The sequence below is a fragment of the Callospermophilus lateralis genome, chromosome 13, assembly GCF_048772815.1.
Source record: "Callospermophilus lateralis isolate mCalLat2 chromosome 13, mCalLat2.hap1, whole genome shotgun sequence".
NCBI lineage: Eukaryota > Metazoa > Chordata > Mammalia > Rodentia > Sciuridae > Callospermophilus > Callospermophilus lateralis.
Genome location: NC_135317.1, coordinates 52,826,992 through 52,849,295, shown reverse-complemented (window position 1 = coordinate 52,849,295; position 22,304 = coordinate 52,826,992). Strand labels below are relative to the sequence as shown.

The 22,304-nt window shown below is 34.2% G+C and overlaps 1 protein-coding gene and 1 non-coding gene across 2 annotated transcripts in view; both read right to left on the bottom strand.

The window, feature by feature from the left end:
• The window catches only part of Exo1 (exonuclease 1), a 29,845-nt gene that overhangs the window by 4,158 nt on the left and 3,383 nt on the right, over nucleotides 1–22,304 (bottom strand). Inside the window, exons 3-12 of the mRNA XM_076831923.1 lie at nucleotides 21,370–21,489; nucleotides 20,786–20,908; nucleotide 20,096; nucleotides 18,995–19,132; nucleotides 17,747–17,959; nucleotides 15,033–15,220; nucleotides 14,269–14,365; nucleotides 9,400–9,625; nucleotides 5,822–6,068; nucleotides 2,682–3,246 (exon numbers count right to left, since the gene is read on the bottom strand). Of these exons, the coding sequence (XP_076688038.1) occupies nucleotides 2,682–3,246; nucleotides 5,822–6,068; nucleotides 9,400–9,625; nucleotides 14,269–14,365; nucleotides 15,033–15,220; nucleotides 17,747–17,959; nucleotides 18,995–19,132; nucleotide 20,096; nucleotides 20,786–20,908; nucleotides 21,370–21,489 (1,918 nt within the window). The remainder of the gene's footprint in view (nucleotides 1–2,681; nucleotides 3,247–5,821; nucleotides 6,069–9,399; nucleotides 9,626–14,268; nucleotides 14,366–15,032; nucleotides 15,221–17,746; nucleotides 17,960–18,994; nucleotides 19,133–20,095; nucleotides 20,097–20,785; nucleotides 20,909–21,369; nucleotides 21,490–22,304) is intronic.
• Nucleotides 4,635–4,765, bottom strand: LOC143379726 (small nucleolar RNA SNORA36 family). The gene has a single exon (XR_013088512.1). It is a non-coding gene; the product is annotated as a small nucleolar RNA SNORA36 family (small nucleolar RNA).

Genomic DNA, 22,304 nt, shown 5'->3' with positions numbered 1-22,304 from the left:
ATTTTCATGACAACTAACCAATACTCAACAGGAAGAAAAATAAGATGAGAAAATAATTTCATAGAAAAAGACTAAAAACATGGCATGGAATTAATAAAAGAAAATAAATTTAATATGGAAAGGATGATAGTTGCCAGTTTCATTGAAGAAACTAGGCAATGTTTCACCTAGAGAAGTAAATTGTATAAAACATATTTAAAATTTTGAAGGCTTTTCCTTTTCTGAAACATTTGAGCAGCATGTCAAAATGCTGACTCAGATAAAATTAGAATCTTTCACTATAATACTATAGCTTTACCCATACTACACTAATGGTTTTCATAAATTATTAGCTATAAAAAGCTGAACCAATGTAGCTCTACATCTCTTCTTTAAATTGTAACATGTTCAACATTATAAAATAAAAAAGGATGAGTAAACACTCAAAAAGCTTTATTTCTTCCTTTTTCAAGATTAAAAAAAAATATATTGGAACTCTATGCTGTATTATATACTCAAACAACAACCACAATCATAGTGGGTAAGACTCCACTGACTTGTACCTTACAGAAACTCTAATATTCTTCCTCATAGCTAACAGTAGCGGTGACTCTGGGCCAAATCATTTTTTTTATTTTTGTGACTGGAGATTGAACCCAAGGGTACCTTACACTGAACTACATCCCCATTTTTTAAATTTTTATTTCTACTTATTGAGACAAGGTCTTGCTAAGTTGCTGAAGCTGGCCTCAAATTTGTGATCCTTCTGCCTTAGCCTCCCAAGCACTGGGATTATAGGCACGTGCTACTGTGCCCAGTTGGGCTAAACCATTTCTTACAATAAAGATCCTGAGAAAGATCCTAAGATTACATTGAACTTTCAACCTGAAGACTCCCATTTCTCACAGTCATATGATCAAACTGACACATATTTTTTGTTTTTCCTGAGACAGGCTGTCACTATGTTGCCCATGATAGCCTTGAACTTGTGATCCTCTTTCCTCAGTCTCCCAAATAGCTGAGGTTATACACATATGCCTATAATTAACAATCTATCCTAAGAGGAATTTATTATATCTGGCAGCAAAAAAGACAACTCAATGAATTATTCTTGGTTTGTTTACTTTTGGAGGATAAAGGTTCATATTTCTATAACAGGTCAATATAAAAAATGGTTAGCTCAGACAAGTGTGCAGAGTTCCATCTGTGAGCTGATAAAGACGGCTACTCAGTAAGACATGGGTAAAACTTTATAAAGTGAAACAAAGATGCACACCATAAAAAGAAATAGAATGCCCCAAAGGTGCTCAGCAGACTTGCAAGTATCCTCCCTGACAGTAATGTTTTATTAAAAAATGTTCAAGTGATAGCAATTGTGGTGGTACTCAAAACACACCAAGAGGAAAAGTAGTATCCGTGAAAAATGAGAAAGATGGCACTAAAATGGAGACACACATTAAAAGAAACAGTCTTCTAGACTAGTAAGGACAGTACTCAATATGAAAAAAGTAAAACAGAGAAAAGAATATTGAAGTCTTAAAGACAGTCAAGGGTTTGGCTTAAAAAATGCTACAGATGAAAGACTGATATAAATTTTTGATTTCAGCTTTCTTCAAATGAAAACAATTTATTTGCATTTTTTAACTTGGTATTTTCCTTCAACTAGAACCCAATATAACTCAAGTTTCCTTTGAGAATTTAAATATTTTCTTTTTAAAGAACATAAGCTGTACTGATTTATTAGATGTTATTCGACACTCAGGATTATCAGACATCAAACTGTCAAATATTACTGTGTTTGTAATTGTTCTTACAATGTGGTAATAATTTGAGTAAAAATAAAACAGAATGTTATGTTGGTAAATTTGAGATAATGCCACTAGGTCATTTTAAACTATGTCACTTGGATTTTATGAGCAGTACTTACTAGGAGATTTTAGTCAAATCAAAGTCAGAAATAAAAAAATCAAAATCAGAATAAAAGATATTTTATACAGAAGAAAAAAGTGGTTAAGATGCTTTATAAAATCACTGATATTACTATTTTATTTTATTATAAAGTTTAGGAAATAAAAATAAATGAAAGTATATATTTTCTGAAGTACTAAAACTTAACAGACAACTTCACATTAATAGGGTCATTTCTTTATAAGATCTCAAATATTATCTGAATTTAAGCTTATATTAATTTAAGTAGCAAATTTATAATAAATTTTTATTCTATAGATTATTCTGCTTAGGTGGTTTTTGTTTGTTTGTTTTTTGGGGATTGAACTCAGGGGCACTCAACCACTGAGCCACGTCCCCAGCCCTATTTTGTATTTTAGAGACACAGTCTCACTGAGTTGCTGAGGCTGGCTTTGAACTCACGATCCTCCTGTCTCAGACTCCTGAGGGGCTGGAATTACAGGTGTGTGCCACTGTGCCTGGGGCCTCTGCCTAGGTGTTAACCATGCCAAAACTTGAACACACAGTGGTGTAGAAGTATAGAGTTGGTTTAAATGTACAGGAGTTGGAAAAAAGAAAGATACAGAGAGAAGTTCTTCAAAATAATGAAATGTTAACTTTCTAGACAGAATGAAAAATTAAGATAACCAATAATTAAATAATGTAGGCACATTTCCCTCAATAGTATGATTAACACCTTTTTCTTTCTTACACATAAATTTAAAAACAGGGGTCTCATGATATGACTTACTTACCTCTGAATCAGAATCCTTACTGGAAGGCTGAGAAAGTTTTGAAGCATTTAAACTGTGTGATGATAACTCTTCACTTTCCTGAGACTGTGAAGACTGTTCCACGTCATGTAAGGGTGGAGACTCACCACCAGACTCATCACTCTTTGACTGAGATGTCTGGGGCACTGCATTGTTCTCAGGCATAGCAGCGAGGGAATCACTCACTCTGCGCAACTGCTGCAACGCTGTGCCTGGGGTGGGGCTTGGAGTTCTGGAAAAACCCCCAAGACTTCCAGACCAACTAAAACAACTTAGAGTTCCCAGAGTTGGTGGTGAAACAGTCCTTGTGAATTTGCTGGTTCTAAGAGACTGAGACTCTTCATCAGGAAACATAGTCACATCCTTTGGAGCCTGATCACTTGAATTATGTGCTATGTTTGTATCGACCAGCTTCTTGCCTTCTAGGTCTCGACAATCTGACTCACTGAGATTGGTCACTTTACCTGTGACAGAAGCTTCATCTAGAGGCTGGCTGTTCTCTTTCTTTGATATGCAATCCACAGAATCCAGAGGACTGCAAAAAAACCTAACAAAAAACCAGGAAGAATAGATTATTAAGTATTTTAGAGTTTTCTCACAAAGATAACAAGATTCAATATTTTATAAGTAAAGGCAATATAGAGCTGGAATTTCAATCAAAGCTTAATTTTTATTATGCCAACATTCACATTTAGAATTTATTTATACAATCAATTTTTAAACAGGCCTTCCTAAAAACAATTCTCTCCATATATGTATTTGAAATTTCTAGACCTAATATTTAATCTAGACCTAATCATTACATAAGTGTTCTCTCCCCTAACCTATCTATTTATTTATTGCACTGCTGGGAAAGGAACGGAGGGCCTAGCCCAGGCTAGGCAAGGTGACACCACTGAGCTGACTCCTCAGCCCTGCTTTAACTCTTTTAACTCCTAAAGAGAAATCGAGCTGTTTGAGAGTAGGTATTGTCTATGTGTTTGCATCTTCATTGTACCTAAGAGAATAGCTAACACATGGTTGGCAGTCATACACATGAATAACACAAAGGACAATTTTCAACTCTTACCTCATATTTTGTAGGAAAGAAAATAAATTAGCCATCTACCTATCATCTTTTACTCCTAGCATCAAATCACCTGGGAACTTGAAGTAGTATTCTAATCTACCAGCTTGTTTTATACCCTATCAACTTCTGCTATTTTAAATATAAAAAATTTCAAATTAATCACTAAATCTGTTATTACTAAAGCAATATTAGTTGTTCAGTGGAGCAGCTTTAAAAAATGCTTCAAAAAACACCAATAAGGGGTAGAGACATAGTTCAGCGGTAGAATGCTTAACAAAGACCAAACACACACACACACACACACACACACACACACACACAAGACTTTAAAAATAAAATGGTTTGGAATGCAACTCAGTGCTTGTGAGATCCTGGGTTCAATCCCCAATATTGCAGAATGAAAAAGGGGGTGGGGTGAGAAAGAAAGAAGAGAGAGAATGAAAGAGAGAAATAAAGAAAGGAGGGAAAGAAGAAGAAGGGAGGAAGGAAGGAAAAGAGGAAGAGAAAAAAGAGGGAGAGGAAGAAGGAAAGAGAGGGAAAGAGGAGGAGAAAGAACCTTTTAAAAAAGAGAATCTACCTCCTTTAGTAAGCCATTGGTTGAAATCTAAGATAATGAACTAAATATAAGATAATGAGCTAAATAAACTTCTATTTTTTTATAAATTTCCCAGTCTATGGTATTCAGTTATAGCAACAGAATATGGACTAATACAGTACAACCATCTAAAGTCAATAAAATGTTATTTATTGTGTGTTTACCATCAGGTCCTGTCTTAGACAATTTACTTAAAATAACTCATTTAATTAATGGTCTCAACAACACTGGGGTTGTTACAACTGTGTTAAAAAATTTTTTAAATTTTTATTTTTGTAGGCTGGGAGGTAAATGAATAGAATAACACTTTCTATCCAATAGTCTCTCCTGGCCTATTTCAATGTACCAAAGTTTAATTAACAGAACAGGGAAGTTGCCTGAACTGAACTCAACACTTTGGAAAGCTCTATTTTTTACAAAAGAAAAGTAAAACACCCAGAAGCAAACTTGCCCAAGTCAAACATCTCATGAACACAACAAGACTCAAATCCAAGAGGTCTGATGCAGGGGTTTAAATTCCTAACCCCCAAATTGTAATACTTTTCAAAATCTCATCAGCCTTTACAGGGACTATGGGAACAGCCCAGCAGATCTTTGTGTTCCACATTTGGTCCTCTCAAACTTGTTTTCTCTGGGTGTCCACAGTGGTCTATCTAAAATGAGAATCAAATCACAACCCTCTCCTGATAAGAAACCCTCTAAATGTTTCCCATCACCTCTAAAGAAGACTCAAGGTTTGAGCTTGACATACAAGCCTTTCATGAGCTGGCACCCATCTACTACTGCTGCCTCTTCACCTCCCTCTTCCAAACTTTCTTTCTGGTAGTAATAACAGCAACTATCCACAGTAAGTTAGTTGTGCCATGCCCCATGCTGCTTCCCATCCCCAAACCTCTGCTCAAGCTGTCTGGCTCTACTGGGAAGGTATCTGGCTGCAGTCTTTGTCAGCTTCACCCTACCAGCAACATCCAACACTGATGCTTTCTAAACACTGTCCCTTTGATGCTCTCAGAACACTTTATATGTGTTTTAATGACCACACTGCCACGATAAATGAAAAATTTTGTTTATGTACTTATTTTTCCACCTGGACCACAAATGTCTCAAAAACAAAAAGTATGTCTATCTCATTTTTGGAATCACAACACACAGCATGGTATTGGATTCGCAGTTAATATTCAACTCTACAGTTATCTATATCTAATATACTTCCAAAAAGACTCACAAAATTGCATAAAGCCCTTGGAAAAAATCAAAGTACCATTTATACTGAATACATATCACTTTCACATTATCAGAGTCCCAAAATCCTAAGCTGAAGCCTCATGTGTTGGTAGACATACTAAGGCAGGTCCTACGCCTCACTGGCTCTAAAGCCAATGTTAACTCAAGACAAAATAAATATGAACCCATTACATAATATATCAGATAAACAACATTCTGAAGATATATCTTTACCTGCTTCTGGTCCCTGGAACCACAACTGCCCCACTTTCTTTGTTTTTTCTCTGTAAAAATGTTGCAAATTTATTTCTTGTCTGAGGTGGTGTGCTTAAAGTTTTTGTTTGAATAGTTCCATCTTCCAGGGCAGGCACAAACATTTCAGAAGATTTCAATGATTCATTATTTTCACAGTTATTTTTCTTGATCTTCTTTGTAAATGAGAGAGAATACTGATTCAATAGATCATCTTCTGACAGCTCTTCTAAATAAAAACAAAAGAATCTGTAAGTCCTAGAGATTTGGCTTTGACTTCATGGTCTGTATCCACTGTCCTAACAGTGAAGTCTTACTTTTTTAAAACTATGCTTCACAAAAGGAAACAGGAGAATGATTCAAAAACAATTACCTGAGCTGTGTTTTACAATTTCTAAATTGGTTAAGATTCAATGTCAATGATTTGTACGATTTAATATGAATGTACCCTACTCAAAATTTCAGGACACATTTCTATATGGTTATATGCTTATTATAATAAAGGCCTAATTTTGTATGTAAATAAAATGAAAGGCAATTCACAGATAAATATATAAATAATAACTTATTTTTAAGTGTTCCAATAAAACCAGCAGCTATTTATCCATACCTTTTATGTTTTATAGTTTCTAAAGTATATGTGGCTCACACATTGTCAAAAGTGATTTTTGCTTTAAACATCTGATTGTTATTACCTAGATAAGAGGCCCAAGAAGACTCCTGTCTATCAAGTGCATTCTGTGGTGCTGTAATAAGTTGCAAGACTGAATGATTCTAATACATTTAATAAGTCTGAATAAGCTTAATAGATTAAAGCCTGAGAATTAGGATATAGAAATAGCACTAAGGTACTACTGAAATTTCAAAAATTATAGATCAGTAAACTTTATCTTGATCCCTGGCTAAGTTTGCTCATTATGTGGGGATTATGAGTCCTTCAGAAGAAGAAAAATCAAGTATTCTAGGATACCTAACAAGGCTTCTTCAAGAAGAAACAGCAGTTTAGTCTGTTGACTAAACTCATTTTCTTGTTATGATGAGTCTGGTAGTCTAGTTGTTTAGGGGAATTCCAGAAGGTGTGCATATCTTGAATTCAGCAAGATACCTCAGTATCTCTCATACTATCCTAGGGGACAATGTAGAGCAGTACCTGTTATGTATTAGTTATGTGGATCTGCAGCAAGTTCTACAGCCAAAGAGACTACTGTCAATGCTTGGTCTGAAAAGAAGCTGGTCTTATACGCTCTAGATTCCTGTACTTTTTCCAATTCTGGTAGACATTATATAAACAAGTTTTAACACAAACTTTAAAACATAGGAGGCCATATATATTTTATAATTTTCAAATGACCCATACACTAGATGGTAACACAAAGATTAAAAACTAACATGAATTGAAATTACCACAACAAGGGTAATGTAACCCATACTTGAGTTTAAAATATAACTGTACTTGGTTCAATAGCAACTCAAGGAACTCAATTATAAACTTGGTAAATGCCAGGAAAATGTCAAGAATGCTAATAAAAACTAATGCAATCTCAGTTTGCATATGAAAGCACAGTCTCTGGATGAAAGACTGAAGGAATGCTACAACTATAAGTAGACCAAATCTCAAGAATTGTACTCACTGTAGCAGTTACACGATTATTAAAAAACTATATTTCATCTAAAACACAATCTTGATAAAAAACTTTTAGCTTAGGAAATTTATAAAAGTCATAACTGTTATCAATAGTATCTGTAGGACTGTCATAAAAATAGGGATTAAACTTATTCCAGTATTTGTGGGTATGTGTGCCTGTACACACCTAGGAGACAAAAATCCATCGATAAATGGTAGTTATAAAGAAGCAGACTTAGTGCAACATAAAGAATTCACTGATAATGAGCCATTTACAGAAAATAAATAGCCTATCTGTATTGTAGTGGGAAAAAAAGGAGGAAAAAAGTATGGTTTATTTGCTGTTTCACACGTATTTTTATGCTATATAACATATATCATAATTCCCATTTCATATGAATAAAAAAGGTTCAGAAATATCATGAAAAAGACTTAGCTTCATAAGAAATCAAAATGTCTTGGCCAAATGCATATAATCTATACCGAGCTTAAAAATAAGTATGTACTAAAATTTTGCAAAGGTCATTGTTTTGTTTTTGTTGTTAGTCTTCCATTCATCAATGTAGCTGAGAGAAGGAAGAGAGAAAAAAGAGATTATAATTATTTTTCCCACTTCTGTGGTGAAAAAAACTTCTGTGTTTCTCAATACCTAGTACTCTACTTTTAGTGCTTCCCTCCTGCCATCCTGATACTGGGGATTGAACCCTGGGGCCTGGTATATGCTAGGCAAACCTCTACCACTGAGATACATCCCCAGTCCTTATTTGAAACAGGATCTTGCTAAATTGCCTTGAACTCAAGATCCTTTAGCCTCATCCTCCAGAGTAGCTGGAGTTAGGCATGCCCTATCATGCCTGGCTCCCTCTTTGTACTTCTGTTCAACATCTTACTGGAGGTTCTAATATTCCAGAAAATATTGGGGCTGGGGTTGTGGCTCAGCGGTAGAGCGCTTGCCTCAAATGTGCAAGGCCCTGGGTTCGATCCTCAACACCATATAAAAATAAATAAAAGTCATTGTGTACAACTACAAAAAAAAAAAAAATTTAAACTGCAAAAGGAAAAAAGCAAGACTGTCTTTATTCATAAGTGACATGACCATCTATGTAGAAATCCTAGAGTCTATAAGAAATACTAGAACTAATAGGCAATTTTAGCAAAGTTGGAAAACAGCAGATTAACATACTAGCAATGAACTGGAAATTGAAATAAAAATACGATTAAAGCATTATTATTATTAATCATTTAATTAAGGATAATTAAAGATTATCCTTATAATCTGAAATATAAGGATAAATTTGACAATAGATGTGTAAGATCTCTATATTATAAATTAGTGAGTATTAAAGGCTTAAATGGATTAGAAAACTCAATATTGTTAAGACACTAACTCTCTCCATACAGATAGATCAATCCAATTAAATTCCCACAGCTTTTTTTTTTGTTTCTTAAAAAATTTAACAAGCTAGCTCTAAAATATACATGAAAATATGAAGAACACAAAATAACACGAGCAACTTTTCAACAGAAGGACAAACTTAGAAGACTTATACTACCCGATTTCAAAATGTACTACAACTATAGTGGTAAATAATATATTTGATCCTAAGTTGAGATTAACAGCACATAATAATAGAGTTCAAAAAGACACACTCTTATAGGATCAACTGATTTGGAGTAACTGTGGCAAGGCAATTAATTGAGGAAACAATAACTTTTTAACAAATGATACTGGAACTTGACTGCCACATGCAAGGTAAGGAATACCTTACATCATATATTAAAAAAATTAGATCAAAATGGATCACAGGCTTAAATATAAGAGCCAAAACTATAAAACTTCTAGAAAAAAAAAAGATCTTAGCAATCTTAGGTTTGACAAAAATTTCTTAAATATGACCAATACTCACTAGTATTCTATGAAAAACTAAATACATACCATTTCTTGGTCTTTTCACCATGGATGATTTCCTTGGAAGATTTAATCCTTTAGTACTAATCACTTGTTTAATGCCCACAGTACTTGGATTTTCCTTCAATTGTGTAGCATCTGAAACATTATCCAACTTAAGTCTAGGGCAATAATTCCTATGCCAGATGCTGTTAACAGTAGACGACTTTTGACAAGTTTTGTTGTTCCAACTATGACTTCTTGATAGGTCAGACTACAAAAGAAAAAGGTTACTTGAAGAAGAAAGATAATCAATTCTTTTCCCTCTGTAACGATATAGATTAGAATTAAATAAATTATCCTTAAAAAGATCAGCTTTGAAGTATCTGTCCCTTAACAACATTTTATACTTTTAGCTAGCCCTATATTTTCTATAAATGTGTCTTGTGTTCCCAGGTCTGTGTTTCTTCTAATGAGACTTAAGCCATTCTATTGACTCATTTGTAAGAAATAAAAAACAAAATTTCCTAAGATGAATAGTGTAAGAAATGAGATTGCAATTGACAAAGTGTGGCTAGGAAAAAAGTCACCTTTAAATTGGAATACTATTTCAATACACAATATTAATTAGTTAAATAATTAACTGGCAATATGTCTACAAATAATCATATATGTAACCTTTAAAATGCACCTGATCATAAAATCATGTACTTTAATGTAATCAAGTATCTTACCTTAAGAACGTGGCTGAGTTCAACCCAAAACAAGTGAAGGTTACATAACATTAGTTTCTATTAGATCCACACCAGATGCCATCTTTAGTGGACAATGGTGAGAAATAAAAAGTTACTGTGGTCTACAATGAGAGTTTTTGAGAAAGAGCGTGGCTTGATGCCAGTTGGTATTGACAATCACTTTTAATGCCAATATGAATTCTTCCCAATTATGACACATTTTCAAAGACAATGATCTGCTAAAAGAATGTCAATGATAGTCTTATTTAAAAACGGACAGGTAAAGTGTGTGTGTGTGGCGGGGGGAGTAGGAGATACAACAAAAAAATGTCAACTGGGAGGCATGAATCCCAGGTGATAAATTCCCACATAAACTAAAATCTAAATTTTGCACTTAAATAAAAAGGAAAATAAGTATAAATCAACCAAGATGACATTAATCAGGATATTGAGAATTAACAAGGAATGTAACTTAATTAAGGGAATGAGTATTAAAAATTACTTTAGCAGTATTGTTCCAGGAATTATATCCCACTGATGGTTTTATTGAAAAAGCAGAAATAGGTGAGTAGAAAATCAGACAGGGAAAAATAAATTTAGATGAAAAAAACTAGTTTGGTGTATAATGAATTTCTCTATGAAAAAGGGAAGGATTAGACAGGGATTTGGGCTTATGAAGGATGGTTGTTTTAATAAGCCATTACCTTCCTGTTCAGAACCAGACATATTTAATACAACTACATCTGACTTTCTGAAATGAAAAACTTAAGAATGATTTCTGGTGAAATTATAGTATCACTAATTCACATGCGGAGCAGAGTGAACACTTTCAGACTCTTTCTTCCAATAATTACTTCACAAAACAGTAAGGACAAGAAATACAAGCACAAACTCTAGCTACAATAACATTTTGAGGTACTTTTGTCCATACTCTATTTTCTGAAGTAAAGACAATTCCATACTACATCAGATACTTCCACACTACAGAAGATAAAAGATAAATGTATCAAAAGACTTAGCAGAAGAAATACCAAACCTAAGTATCAACAGAAGAGAATATCAATGAAAAGCCAATTCCACCTGCAGAAACCTGAAGAAAAGCTCAGGAATTTAAGGCATGAGGGACTCTGAAGGCCAAAGATGGGGGAAGGTTGAAAAGGGGTTGTTATTTGCTGGGTCCCCTCACCAACCTGACCATACAGTCAGCTAACACTACCGACTTCACAACCACGTGATTGGACTTTTGAAACATAGAAACAAACATAAAACAATAGGCATTTAGAAGATGAAGATATTCTTTTTTCCTAGAAACAACATGAAATGAGAAGCTAAATAATAAATGGTAAGGAATCACTCAGCTTGCCCCAATTCACTCTCACTATCCTGCTCTCAAAATGCAGAGTCAGGTTTATATACTTTAAGTAGACACTAGAGGATTCCCTTTTGGAAAAATGTAACTGTGCAGAGAAAACATTCTCTGACACCAAAGAATTTACAAACAAGCAAAGCCAGCTTGTTATAAATGAGATCACCCGAGAGTAAAGTCTAAGACTATAAGCCTTTCCTCCACCCACTGGTTTCCAATGAGCTTTTCAATCTCTCAAACATGATTGGAAAAAAGAAAGTCTGTACTATAAAAAAGACCAAAATAAACAGAAAAATACCTTCAAAGCAAACAGAGATGATGCAAACAGCCAAAGAAAATGTCCTAGAAATTATATTTAATATTACTGGAGAGTGATTCTAGATTATATTCATAATACAAATCTTTTTTTAAAAAGTACAATTACAGGAATACTTAGATGTGGTAGAAATTTAAAAATTCAATAGAATTTTCAGCAGTGATAGAAATGATAGCCACTACACATGAAAGGTAGCCCATGTAACTGAAAAATTAAAACAGCAACTGATTTATTTTCTTTTTCTTCTTTCTTTCTTTTCTTTCCTTTTTTTTTTTTTTTTTTTTTTTTTTTTTTTTTTTGGTGCTGCTGGAGATCAAATTCAGGGCTTTACCTATGTTAAGCAAGTGCTTTACCACTGAGATATACTCTTAGCCAAACTTTTAATTTTAATTAATGTGAACTGCCACATGTAGTTAGCGCCTACCATGCTGGACAGCAGATTAGAAAACAAAATAAAGAAATAGCAATCAGAGTATGAAGTTTACATAATTTGAGTTGATGAACATACAGCTCTCTTTTGGTATCATTATGAGGACTATGGTGCTCTCTTTCTCTCTGTTTTTAGTACTAGAGATTAATTCCAAAGGTACTTTAACACTGAGCTACATCCTTAGTCCTTTTTATTTTGTATTTTGAGACAGAGTCTTGCTAAGTTCCTGAGGCTGATCCTCCTAAGGATCTGCCCCTGCCTCTGCCCCTGCCTCCTGAGTTGCTGGGTATAGGTGTGCACCACCTCACCTGGCATAATTACTTTTAAATGCTCAACTTGTCACCAGATTTTTAGTGAGCATTTTCTTCAGGTTCACTGCTTTCTCCTTTGCAAGGAGCTCTGATTCCTTTACAAGGTTAACTTTAAGTCATTCTTGGTCTGTCCATAATGAACAACACAAAAATTCCCTTAACATTTTATCTTCTACTATACATGCTGTTTTCTTTGGCCTGAAATCACTCACCCTTGAAAATCCTTGCTAATCCATGCAGACCAAGGACACACATTGTCTTCTCTGTGAGCAGACAGTGGAATGCCTGGTTTAGAATCACAGTTCTCCTATTTATTCAATGTGTCACTTGGGCAAGTTACCCAACTTTTCTCTAATTGTCTACAAAGTGAGAATAGTACTGACTTCAGAGGCTTGTTGAAACATAAATCAGTTAATATTTTGAAGTGCTTAAAATACTATTTGAAAAGTAATACGTGGTCAAAAACTGTTATTATTATCAGGAAGCATTCTCTTCTCATGTGGAGTTAGGTCTGTGCCTTTTGTTTTCACAGATCCTAGAATACATCTCTATTATAGCACTCTCCACATTTCTCTCTATATAATCACATTCCCTTTTCTAGAAAATGAGCACATTATAGGCAAGGAGGGTATTTTATTTTTCTTTATATTCCATCACAGTACTTAATAAATGCTTAGTAAAGGACTGAATTAGTAATAGTAAGCAAGGGGAAAAAGACCTATGCTAGACTGGAAGCTAGGAGAAAACAGAAAATATCAACCAGAAAGAAACCTAAAAGAAGAAGCTTTAGCAATCAAAAGAATGCTAAACTTTATTTCTAAGTTTTCTGGTTTGAGAAAATAAGAGATCACGTAAAAGACATTCGCTCATTCCAACAAAGAAATGTGGTAAATACAATACAGCAATGAAGATCACAAAACTACACCTTTATAAAGACTATAGTCTATTGGGGAAAAAGAGTAAATAAACAATAAAAGAGATGTATTGTTATGTGGAAATAAATATGCAAAAACAAAAACACAAGAAATGTTATTAAGAGAAACTGATAAACCATGCAGAGTTCAGTTTTGACTATGGGATACATTTTAAGTTAGTGGAAACTATTTATGTAGGGACCAAATCACAAAGGGAATTATGAGGCTGGTACATAGGCAAGCAATGGGGGTAAAGGTACAAACACATGTGAGCTCTCTGCATAAATGGCATAACTAAAAGAACTTACATGGAATAAATATGAACAGAAAGGAGAACAGAATCTGAACAGGAATATGAAGAGTAACAGGACTGCATCTAAAGGGATAAATACAATGAAAAAAACAGTAAAGGATTCAAAGACAGCAGGGGTACTCAATGACTTCACTCAATTATGAATGACTGAAAAAAAATAGTTTATATTCTCAAAAGCAACGTGACTAGATTTGGGTTTTCAACAATGCCAAATGCCACAGAGGGTGAATAGGGTGAGATGACAAAAATGGCACCAAATGTGATCATATGAGTACTAAAGTCTACATTTGGTAATACACAATGTGGTTACTTACTAACTTAAGAAAAACAAAACAACAACAACAACAAACCTTGCCAATATACCTAGGTTCTTTATAACTTTTCTAGGATCAAGTTGATTCAATGAATACTCTGCATAGTGTCTTGATACAAAAATGCTTCAGAGATGTTTACTAAACAAAGATAAATCTTTAATCATGGTTTTTGAGATATAACTAAAATATGCTTTTATGTAGCAGCCATTAAAATCTTACCATAGCAGTGTCTGGATTGTAGTTGTCGATCTGTTCAAAAGTATTTATATCTTTATTTCCAAGTGCTATTTGAAGAGCTACAGAGTCATCAACATACCTAGGTTGATAAGATTAAGGAAATATGTCTACATTAACAACTAATCAAATGAAACTGAACTATGATAGGAAAATGTTTTTGATAGTCATTGAAAATATTGAAGATTTATGATTTAAATGGATCCTTCTTTCTATACCAGCATTACTGCAATCACAGGCATAGTGTGCTGGTCTCAATCTGTCTCTGTAGGAGTAGAACATCTTCAATAGCAAAGGCCCGGGTCAACACTTGCCCCCTTTTTAGGGAGATATGGGGGAAAATCCAGGGAATCACCTAAAGACTCAGGGATCCGCATCAGCCTGAGTGCCAGTGGCTGTAGGAGGACATCCTCTCCTGGTGCACTCGTATGTCCAGATAAATTGTTTGCAATGAGGGGTTCTCATTGTGGAATGAGTGCCATAAGTGACTGACCCAGTGCCTAGCCCTGTCAAGTCAATCTAAACAATCAATATACTATGGTAGGTGAGCATCAGATTTATAAAGAAAAGTTTTCACCAGCATAGTAATAAACAAAATACTGATATTTTCATTATTAAAAAAAGCAAAAAACAATACACAATTTTTTTCTTTTTTTTTACTGAATGTCTCACTAAAAAAAAAAATTATCATTGTCATAATAATGAAAAAAGAAACGCAAAATTCTATCATTGTGATTCAGAAAGGATACTGTCCAGCATAACTTAGTGTTTCAGGATCAATGTCATCTTCGTAGGCATTCAGAGGGACAAGTTTCCTTTTGATGGGATCAAAAACTAGTTGATAAAGGAAAGTATTGTTGGCTCGAATAAATCCTTTGATGTAATCCTCTGGCACTGTTATATTCATCTTGAGATAATGTCCAATTTTCTTGATAACCTAAAATGGAAACAAAATTATTTTATCTGTGACTAAAGAACAGACAGCATGTAATCCCCAAGACTGACTGATTTATACCAGAGAAGCATGAGCGGAGACCAAAAAACCAATTGCTTTCATCTACATTAAAAAACCAACGGCAAACACAACCACGTCTTATCACTTAAAATTTGGTCTCATAACTTGTATTTTCTTTGGTTTTTCTATTGTTAACCTGAATGACTGAAGATTCAGTTATATATCATGTTTATGTTTCCAAATTGAAAAATAAACATGAATTGTAATTCATCTTCAAAGCCCCTTTCTTTTAGAAAACAAAATACAAACAATACATGAAACTTCAGAATAAAAACCACTCAAGAGGGCTAGAGCAGTGGTTTAGTGGTAGAGTACTTGCCTAGCATATGTGAGGCACTGGGTTTGATTCTCAGCATAGCATATAAATAAAATAAAGGTCCATTGTCAACTTAAAAGTATTTAAAAAAACACTAAAATATTCTTAGATCTTTTTTTTAAGATCATATTTTAAAAACCAAGGTGACATTTAACTTCTATTGGTCATGGATGCTTTAGGATGGGAGGGATCTTAAATATTATAGTCATACACTTCACAATGATGTTTCTTTTTTTAAAAAATATTTTAAATTTATTTTTTAGTTGTAGATGGACACAATACCTTTATTTTATTTAGTTATTTTTATGTGGTGCAGAGGATCGAATCCAGGGCCTCGCAGGCGCTAGGTGAGCACTCTACCACTGAGCCACAACCCCAGCCCAAATATTTTTAATTGCAGAAGTTCACAATACCTTTATGTTGTTTATTGTATTTTATTTTTTTAATGTGGTGCTGGAGATTGAATTCAGTGCCTTACACGTGCTAGGCAAGCACTGTACCACTGAGTCACAACCCCAGCCCCCCAATGATGTTTCAATAAGAGACCACATATATGTTATCCCACAAGATATCATCTAGTGACATCGGAGACATCTTAGTTTTTGTAATACTCCATCATGTTTGCATGACAAAATTGACTAAGACATTTCTTAGAATGTATCCCTGTTGTTAAGAGGTGCACATCAAGCTCAGAGATAAAGGAAAGACCCAGAGAACCAAAGATCCTAGAGTCACAGGCTAGCTGAGGTATGTTTCTCTATTCCCAGTTAGGCCATTATTTCCCAACCCAAAGATCTTTCCATTGTGCTATATCACCCTTTGCCCTGAGGACTCATGCTTGTACTCTTGAAAATAGAAAATGAGATTTCTAAGGGAGGGAGAAGGGGAATTGCACGGAAGATAGAAGGAGACCCTCATCGTTATACAGAATACATGTATGATGAAGTTAGGAAAAAGAAAAAAAAAAAGAAGTGTGTCACATTAGATTGGGTAGAAAGAAGTGATGGGAGGGGAGGGGAGGGGAAGGGGGAGAGAAAGGAAGGACAGCAGAATAAAATAGACTTTATTATTCTGTATGTATACACGAAACTGCATGACCAATGTGATTCTGCAACCTGTACACTCAGAAAAATGAAAAATTATACCCCATCTGATTCAAATGCATGCTATGTCAAGATCATTGTACTATCATGTGTAACTAAATAAAACAAATAAATAAATAAATCATGCACAACCTCCCCCACCTCCCCGCAAAATGAGATTTCTCTTCTTTAAACTCTAAGGGTTTTAGAAAACTATCCAAATGAGCCTCCTTTAATGTAGGGTTATTTGTTTATTTTATTTTTGAGGTATTGGGGATGCTAGGCAAGTTGTCCCTGAATTACACTATCTAGCCCAATACCAGTTTATTTTTTAAGGTAAAGGTTTCAGAGAATCTATATAGTGGTGATGTCCACTGTTTTAATTTCTCAGAAGATACCTACCACCTGATATCAAATGAGATTAAATATAAAGATGTAGATGAGAATTCAGCTTTTTTTTAAGCCATGTTACAGAGATTTGATAAATGTATAATTCCTTTCTCTTAACTTTTGCCTTAAAATATGATAATTTTTCATAAAGACATGTGATTTATGTTAACCTTTAATGAGTTTACTATTAAGTTTAAGTTTGAAAACCACTACTACAGGACAATAGAACAGAGGTCAAAAAATTATGAGTCTTGCACTGGGGTTATGGCTTAGTGGTAGAGCGCCTGCCTGCCATGTGTGAGGCACTGGGTTCGATCCTCAGCATCACAAAATAAATAAATAAAGCTATTGTGTCCATCTACAACTACCAAAAAAATAAAAAATAAAAAATGTGAGTCTAGCATTAATCCTACCCCAGATGTTAGCATGTAGTCTTCATGCTAAAAATTACTAATTTTTGAATTGCTAAAAACATGGGTCTTCCAATGTTAATTAATTGCTAAAAGCAAAGTTTTAATGTTTTATTCAGTTGCTCCTTTCAATAACATTTACAGGACACTGACAGAATAGAATTCTTAAAATTCATATACAGAGTAGTTCATTCTATTATTTTAAAAATGCTTCAGAAATTGAATAGGGAACTTGGTAAATCACTCTTACCTTTACAATATCTGGGTTGTTGGCCAGTCTTAGTACTTTGCATGCCTTTGCTAAACCAATCCCACGCAATGATGAGAGATAGTCACAGCCTGAAAGAATGCACATGTAACGGAACTTCTCTTCTGTGAATACATCCCCGAGCTGTTTGCACATGCCTAGCCGAGCCTGATCAATCTCTAGTCCATTTCCAAACTGGTCCATTTTTAAAATCACCTTCAAGTGAAAGTGAAATGTTAATACCTAGAAGGGCCATTTTGATTTATTAGTATCTAATTTACTGCAATAATTCTAAGAAATCTTTCTTATTCCTCTTTAACCCTGAAAAATAGAAGCTGGGCAGAACGAGACAGGTATATAGCCAGGACTTGATTATCTCAACTCTGGCAAAAATAAAACCCTCTCTCCACCTCTTTATCACAGATCATAATGATGACCAAATAGTAATGCCTTTTTTTTTTTTTTTTTAAAAAAAGCATTTTCTCCTTCTTTTATATTTTAAAGTAATCAACCTTTTCTTATTATTAAAGTAATACATGTTGGGGCTGCCATTGTAGCTCAGTGGTAGAGTGCTTGCCTAGCATGTGTGAGGCACTGGGTTCTATAAATAAATAAAATAACGATATAAAAAATACAATATTAAAAAAATAAAGCAATACATGTTTATTTAGAAAAGAGATACACAGAAATTGCCCATAATTTCTTATTTACCAGTTACCAAACATTAGCATTGTGATATGGATCCTTCTAGTCATCCACAAATAATATATCATGATGAAGTTTTCCATTAAACAGTTTTATACATAGTTACAAATAACTGTATAACATGTCATTAGTAGATAAGTTACTTAATTTACCTAACTAATTGAAAAAAAATACAGCTTGTTCTATTAAAAAGCAAAACTGGTAAGTTTACATTCTACTAAGGACTTTATAGGCTGGGATATAGTTCAATGGCAGAGTGCTTGCCTAGCATATGCAAGGGCCTGGATTCCATTCCCAGCACTGAAAGAATAAACAAATAACTTGGACAAAAGAACAACCATTACCAATTTTAAGTACATACTCTGAAAAAGTGTCCTATCTGAACTCTTAAAAATCATCTTAAATAACTATGAATATTATATAAACAGATGTGAATTGCAAATTTTAGATAAACCAATTATTCCTGGAGAGAAAAAACTTCAACTTCTTAATTTATACTACTTCTATCAACATAGAAAAGTAACATGTAGCATTGCAATTAAGTACCTTCTTACAGCCAAAGGCTAGGAGATCAGAGTCTTCTGTTATTATAGCTTGTACAATACCAGCTTTGTTAAGATAGGCCAACTGTGCATCAGCTTCATATGGAGCCACCAGGCAATCCACCCCCTGAGAGCGAGCAGCCTGTATGAAAGAGAACTCAGTGAATCTCCAACAAGGCATATGGAAAGCACTAAATGACTTCCACTTCAAACCCATTTTACTACTAGCTTCAATATGCCCATGCTAATATTATTTTCAGAAACCATTTCATTGAAATATTTCACTACTTTTAGTTCTAGCATACTTTATACTAAGCACCCAGTCACTAAGAAATTTGTAAAAAAACAATTTACAAATTTGTAGAAAAGAAATATTTTTTGGGGGGAGGAGAGTGCCTGCAAACTACAAAATTAATTATTTCAAATTATAAAAAGCTTTCGTCTTAAAAATGTTATATGTATGTTCTAAAAGTATTTATGTTTGGGGATTTGTAATTTTTTTCCCCAAAAGTGATAGGTTGCCCTGTCAGGCTACAAAAGTTTGCCTAATAATATACTGATAAAACTCTAAATGACATTGCCAGGAAAAACAGTCCCCCATCACAAACAGCTGGAACACAACCTTTCTTGTTCCAAATCAAAGGCACAGCTCCCAAGGCCCAAGGAGAGGCTTTGGGAAGTTAAGAAAGGTAGAAAGATGCATCAACATCCTGGTACTATTAATTTCAGCAACTCTGCAAATCATTTTTCTTTTCTCCTTTCTTTTTCTTGTCAGGTGTCCTGCTCTTATCCTTTGGTACTATTATGTGTGTTCAATCAGGCTTCTTCTCTACTAAACACAAAAGAAATGCTCTCTTCTTTGCCCTCCCATTAATGAATAACATAACTAGCACGTGCTTCCTCTATACTTCACATCTTTTCCTGCAGCCCATCTTTACTTTCCACTTGAACCCACGAAGACAAAAGAAATGGCCACAAGACTTTTAGTGCTTATTTTAGTTCAGAAACTGGATAGTAGACCTATATCCTAAAAAATATTGATACCACCTTTACCAAGCAGTTTGAAAAGCAGTAACTTAGAGAGGTCCTAAGGACTCAGGGAGACTCTGTCTCTAAATAAAAATGCCCAGTACAGAAAAAAAAAAAGGGAAAGGTTTGGGGGCCTGAGGGCTGGGACTGAGCAGCTGACACAAAAATTCAGGAAATAAGGAAATAAGCTTCTAAGCAGATTAAGGATAACAGGAGTTGGCATAGTGCCTGAGGCACTGAGGCAGGTTTGAGTGCAGTCATTGAAAGCAGAACAGTGATTAATAGGAACAGAGCTGGGTGTGGAAAGGGGAGTGGGCCTGGACATGATCAATGCATGTTGTATGCGTGCATGAAAATATCATAGCAAATCCCATAAATTTATACAATTATGATGTGCTAATTTAAAAAAAAGTGCAAGTTATAATAAGTGCTGAAGATTTTATGAGTGGGGTGAAAATGAAAACCCCCAGGAATTCATCCCTTCCATTCCTACCAAACAACACGCCAAGATGTTTATATACCCAAGTCACTTAACTCAAGAGGGAAGGCCTTACTCATTCCTTGGGATTTCTCTCTTAGAAACAGCTGGACTCCTCTCCTCCGATAGTACCATTCATCTTTTCCTCTAACCTCTTTACTTGAGGTTAGGACTAGAGTAATTTTTCTCCTGTGATTTTCTTGCCCTTCCATTAATGAGCAACTTAGAAGTAGCTTAAATGAGCTTTAGCCATTTGTTCTTTTAGCTTTATTTTTTTATTCACTTAACTTAATTACTTTGTGGGCCATGGCATGTGTAATATTGATGCAACGAGTAAAACATTCTCGGGCTTCTGAGACTTTCCCCTCGCGGAGAAGCTGCTTTCCCTTAAGAAGATTTGCTTGTCGTCTTCTGCAAGGTAATAATATATTTTTAATATTAAAAAAAATATATATTTAAGAGGCTTCCTTGAAAAACTGTAATAAGAGTATAATTCAGGAAATTTTGCTACAGTTAAAAAAGTTTGACTCATTTGAAAATGCATAACCAGATGCTTAAGAATATTAACCCAGATCCTTTGGGCTTCTAAGCAAAAACAAGTGATTTAAAATAGACACATGTGCATGAACACACATACAATTATTGTCAAACCTTTTCACAGTGATGTTTTATATCAAATGAAAACACAGTAACTGAGATATTTATTTAAAAACTAAGAATGATCTAATACAGAACATTTTTAGGAAATCTGTTCATGTGCTAGATTATAAAACAAGCTTCAACAAGTTAAGATTTAAAAAAATCTGATATACAGCCTACAACATCTAACTTTAGCACAGTTAAGTTAGATATTAAGTATAGAATCAACTTACTCTCTTCTAGACCTCTCTACCTCCTTTTTAGAAGGTAAAGTACACCCATCAAATACAAGAATAGGTGTGACTCCATGAGATAGCAGCATATTTACAAATTTCATACAAAATCCTACATACCTATGGGGAAAAAGAAAAACACATTTAAATGCTTGCAACTCTTAAAGTAATACTTTTATTCTATTTAAGACCAAATTAGACAATTTTGATTTTACTTTATTTTTTAAAACAAGTGTTTTTATATGAAATGGAAACTTGAATTCATACTTGGGTTCAAATCCTGCCTTAGACATTAAAGCCTTAGTTTCCCTCATCTTTAGATTGAAGGGCTTTTACCTTTCTGATTCAGACATTTTGTTGTTTCAATCTCATACTTTTCCTCTCATTTAAAAAAAAAAAAATTGAATCATTTAAGATCTAAAAAAGTTCTAAGAACAATATAAGAACACTTGATTTTTCCAACAATAGCATACCACACCCAAGAAATTTAACAGTGATACAAAATACTATCTAATATATAGTCTACATTAAAATTTATCCAACAGTTCCAATAAGGCTTCTTCATACCAGTGATGTCCTGGTAAATGTTTAACAACCAGTTCTGGGGAGTTGGGGTGCCTGATTCCCCTAAAGTGAATATTCACAACAGTGGGAAAGCTACCAACATAGAGTCAGTCAATACTGAGTTGGGAAGAGATTATGTATAGCTTATATGTGTTAGATCCAGCATACCATTGCTACTAGTTTTCTAAGCCCAGGATCCAATCAAGGATCATGTATTGTATTCAGTTTTTTAGTCTGACAATGCAATTAACAACAAACTTCTACCCTTCATAAAGAAAAAGACATTTTAGCTCAAATATAGTAGAAAAACATATAGCCTTTGAAGTTGAATCTTACTGAAAGACTCATTACATTATCCTTATTTTTCAATT